This window comes from Mustelus asterias, chromosome 18, assembly GCF_964213995.1.
Source record: "Mustelus asterias chromosome 18, sMusAst1.hap1.1, whole genome shotgun sequence".
NCBI classification, from domain to species: Eukaryota; Metazoa; Chordata; class Chondrichthyes; order Carcharhiniformes; family Triakidae; genus Mustelus; species Mustelus asterias.
In genome coordinates, this window is record NC_135818.1 from 17,028,430 (window position 1) to 17,032,856 (window position 4,427).

At 53.7% G+C, this 4,427-nt stretch overlaps 1 protein-coding gene across 1 annotated transcript; it reads left to right on the forward strand.

Annotated features, from left to right (window-relative positions):
* Nucleotides 1–753: 753 nt before the first annotated feature.
* On the forward strand, nt 754–2,605 carry ccdc177 (coiled-coil domain containing 177). The gene has a single exon (XM_078233163.1). The coding sequence runs from the start codon at nt 755–757 to the stop codon at nt 2,585–2,587; it is 1,833 nt and encodes a 610-aa protein (XP_078089289.1). The 5' UTR covers nt 754; the 3' UTR covers nt 2,588–2,605.
* Nucleotides 2,606–4,427: the final 1,822 nt, after the last annotated feature.

A 4,427-nucleotide genomic window follows, 5' to 3' on the forward strand; every position in this document is an offset into this window, starting at 1 on the left:
AAGGTGTGTGTACAGTCCGTGTACTCCACCAGGAAGGTGTGTGTACAGCTCGTATACTCCAACCAGGAAGGTGTGTGTGTAGCCCGTGTACTCCCACCAGGAAGGTGTGTGTGCAGCTCGTATACTCCAACCAGGAAGGTGTGTGTACAGTCCGTATACTCCCCTAGGAAGGAGTGTGTACAGCCTTAGTGTGTACAGCCTGTGTGCTCCCATTCCAGTTGTGTGTATACAGCCCGTGTGTTCCCATTCCAGCTGAGTGTATACAGCCCGTGTGCTCCCATTCCAGCTGAGTGTATACAGCCCGTGTGCTCCCATTCCAGCTGAGTGTATACAGCCCGTGTGTTCCCATTCCAGCTGAGTGAATACAGTCCGTGTGCTCCCATTCCAGCTGAGTGTATACAGCCCGTGTGTTCCCATTCCAGCTGAGTGAATACAGCCCGTGTGCTCCCATTCCAGCTGTGTGTATACAGCCCGTGTGTTCCCATTCCAGCTGAGTGAATACAGCCCGTGTGCTCCCATTCCAGCTGTGTGTATACAGCCCGTGTGTTCCCATTCCAGCTGAGTGAATACAGCCCGTGTGTTCCCATTCCAGCTGAGTGTATACAGCCCGTGTGTTCCCATTCCAGCTGAGTGAATACAGCCCGTGTGTTCCCATTCCAGCTGAGTGTATACAGCCCGTGTGCTCCCAGCCCTGGGGATGGTGGTCCCAGCCGCTGGTGCTGCTGGAGATGGAGCTGCGACAGTGAATGGAGCAATGGGAGGTGAGGGAGATCCGCCACCGGCTGGGAGCGAGTTGGCAGGAGCGGAGATGCGGCAGGACTCGCCCAGGTTGCGCCTGGACCTGGACAACTTCAACAGCGCTGAGGCAGAGGGCAGCCGCTACGTGTTGACCAGCCCCCGCTCGCTGGAGGCCTGCGCCCGTTGCGGGGTCCGGCCAGTCGAGCTGCTCCACAAGAGCATCAACGAGCTTGCCAAGGAAGCCCCCGCCAGGTCCATGAGGGTGGCCGCGGGGCTGTACGAGGTGTACGAGAGGGAGAGGCAGAGGAAGCTGCGAGACTGCAGGGAGGAACGGGAAAAGATTATCCGGGAGGAGAGGAGGAGGAGGAGGGCGTGTAGTACAGTCCGGAACAGCCTGCCCTCCTCCCCAGCTCCCAGGACTAAGAGGACCCAGGCCCTGGACCTCAGCAGAACCAAGAGTCACTCCACTGAGTATCTGCAAAAGAAGCAGGACAGCAACTCGACAATCACGTCCTCCGACTCTGGCGCCTCCTCCTCCTTCAGTGGAGACACCTGCAAGGACAGGCAGGGCTGGCTGAAGGTCAGCCCCAGGGGTAAGGCAGTGACCGAGCTCCATACCCCCATGGGCAAAAGCCTCAGCCTGGGCGACCTCTGCCACTCGCCGCAGACCACCCAGAAAGTGGCCAAGATCGTGCGGGAGCTGAAGAAGAAGGGGCACGCCGAGGTGTCGGAGAGGGACAGGAAGATCGCCGCCCTCATGCTGGCCAGGCACCAGGAGGAGACACTGATGAGTCACCAGAGCCACCGGGCCCAGGTGGAGTGGGAGACGCACCGGAGGCGGGAGGCCACGCGGCGGGAGATGGAGGAGCGCGAGAGGCAGCGGGCAGTGCTGCAGTGCCAGAAGATGTGGGAGAGCAGGCTGGAGGCCAGGCGCACCAAGCAGAGCCAGGAGCAGAAGGAGGCAGCCATTCTCAAACAGCAGCAAGCCCTCCTGCAGGAGGAGAAGTGGAGGCTGCTGGCGGGTAACCAGGAGCAGCAGAGGAAAGGCAGGCTGGAGCACGCCAAGCTCGAGGCACAGGAGAAGAAGATCCACCAGGAGGAGCACCTGCGGAGCAAGGAGTTGGAGATGAAAATGGACCTGGAGTTTAAGGAGCAGATCCTGCACCAGAAGTTGACCCTGGCTAAGGAGAAGAAAGTGGAGATGGAGGTGAAGCAGGTGAGGGAGAAAAAACTCACAAACATGGTGGAGAGGTTGAAGCACGAAGCCGCCTTGAAAGAGATCGCTAAGGAAATGGCAATGGAGAGGAAGATGCTGAGGAAGTCCCTGGATCAAAGGCTGGCCAGGTCGCAGGAAAACTTTGAGCAGCTGCTGGAGAAGAGGAACCGCGACCTGAAGGAGAGGTCCACCAAAGAGGAACTGCAGATCCGAAGGGCGAGGATAGCAGCGGAGCAGCACGAGAAGGAACACAAGGAGCACCTGGAAGCCCTGGCCCGGGCGGCGGAGAGGAAGATCCAGCACGCGGCGCAGGTAGCCCAGGAGAAGATCCAGCAGATCAGCCGCAGGGCCGTCGAGAGCAGGGTCGAGAGGGAGAGGATTCACCGGCTCAACAAGCTCAAGCTGGAGGAAGACGAGGAGTCCAAACGCAGGGAGATCCAGCACTCCATCACCAAGAAGCTGGAGAAGAGTGAACGGATCTTCAGGGAGAGACAGATCGCTCTAGAGAACTCGCGTTCCTTGGCCAGAGCCTCCTTCCAGATCCGGGATAAGGTGCGCTCCGAAATAAACACGAGGACTTTTGATAAGATGGCCCTTGAGGCTGAACTGCACGCCCACCTGGACAAAAAGTAGCCAGGGCGAGACCCCCTTTGTGGACTTCTGTGCTACTTCCCGGGAATGAACCCAGAGGATGCCTTTTTATAAAATAAACTGTTTATATTTCAGGAGAATCAACGTAATGTACCACTTGCATAATGCTTGATGTTTAAATGTGTACAGAGCACAATTGAACCCTTGGGTAGATGGTCGCTTTAATTGACAGTTGCCTTTTCCAGGCCTTAACACATTCCAATAATTTGAGTTAGTAACTTTTGCTTGAGTGGTTGTCAGATTCTGTGTGGTTAACGTGGCACAGTGGTTAGCGCTGCTGCCTCACAGTGCCAGGGTTCGATTCCCGGCTTGGGTCACTGTCTGTGCAGAGTCTGCGCGTTCTCCCCGTGTCTGCGTGGGTCTCCTCCGGTTGCTCCGGTTTCCTCCCACGGACCGAAAGACGTGCTGGTTAGATGCATTGGCCATGCTAAATTCTCCCTCATTGTACCCGAACAGGCGCTGGAGTGTAGGGGATTTTCACAGTAACTTCATTGCAGTGTTAATGTAAGCCTACTTGTGACACTAATAAATAAACTTTTAACGAGTGTTGGCGGTGACTCAGCCTTGGCTATGGAAGGGATGTTTGTCATTCTATAGGGAGTGACGGAGATCCCTTGTAACAGGACCGACACACAGATCTTTGTTAGTTTGAAAGTTACTGTTTAAACACTGGAATATATTTTCTCTGGCCTAACCTAGTTCACTCAAACTGCTGTGATCCTTACGGGAGATCCTTTAAGCTGGGTTTTTTTTACAGCTGTTTTGTTCGGACAAAAACCCTTAATACATTTAACTTTTTTGGGGTTTACGGTGAATGGATATTGCTCAGTGAATGTGTATGGTAAAAATGTTTAAGGTCAGTTCCGCAATTAATTCAGATTGTGATTGAATAGAAAAATAAGCTCAGGTACAGGAAAGAGAGGAGGGGGCGTGGGGTAAGAAGGTGGAACAATGAACGGGAATGCCAACATCACAGGAAAGCATCTTTAATTCTGACCCCCAAAGATTGGGATTTGGTTTATTCCTCAGGTTAAGTTTCCATTCTGAAACTAGGGCGGCACAGTGGCACAGTGCTTAGCACTGCTGCCTCACAGAGCCAGGGTTCGATTCGGGCCTCGGGTAACTGTGTGGAGTTTGCACATTCTCCCCGTGCCTGCGTGGGTTTCCTCCGGGTGCTCCGGTTTCCTCCCACACTCCAAAGATGTGCGGGTTAGGTGGATTGGCCATGCTAAATTGTCCCTTAGTGTCAAGGGGATTAGCAGGGTAAATATGTGGGGTTACGGGGATAGGGCCTGGGTGGAATTATTGTTGGTGCAGGCTCGATGGGCAGAATGGCCTCCTTCTGTACTGTTGGGATTCTATGAAATCTGTTAAGGTGCCCCTTCATCCGGTTAGCAGCACAGATATGGCCACCTCACTGAAATGCCCCATGCCCATTGTGTTTGGGGAGTGATTCTCTTAGATTCACTCCCCACCCCTCACCTTTACCCCCACCTTCTCGTTCTTTCCTCGGATATATTTTCCCTCCCTTTTTTTTAAGGATGGCGATTCATGCAGGGATTGACTTCCACACGCTGTTTGGGATCTGATTGATGGATGAGTTGAGGGTCAGGTGTTATGGGAAGGGCTACACCCCAGTGATCCGACAGCACAATGTAAATATGTATTGAACATGCCTTCATCCAGAAGGTGTAGATGTAGGGTTGGGTACTTGTTAATACACCTAGAAAAATGGATAGTGGGTTAACTACATTTCTAATGGCTTAATCTGATGTTGTGGTTGGTAGACTGGTAAATCTAGAGGAAATAAATTCAAATCCCA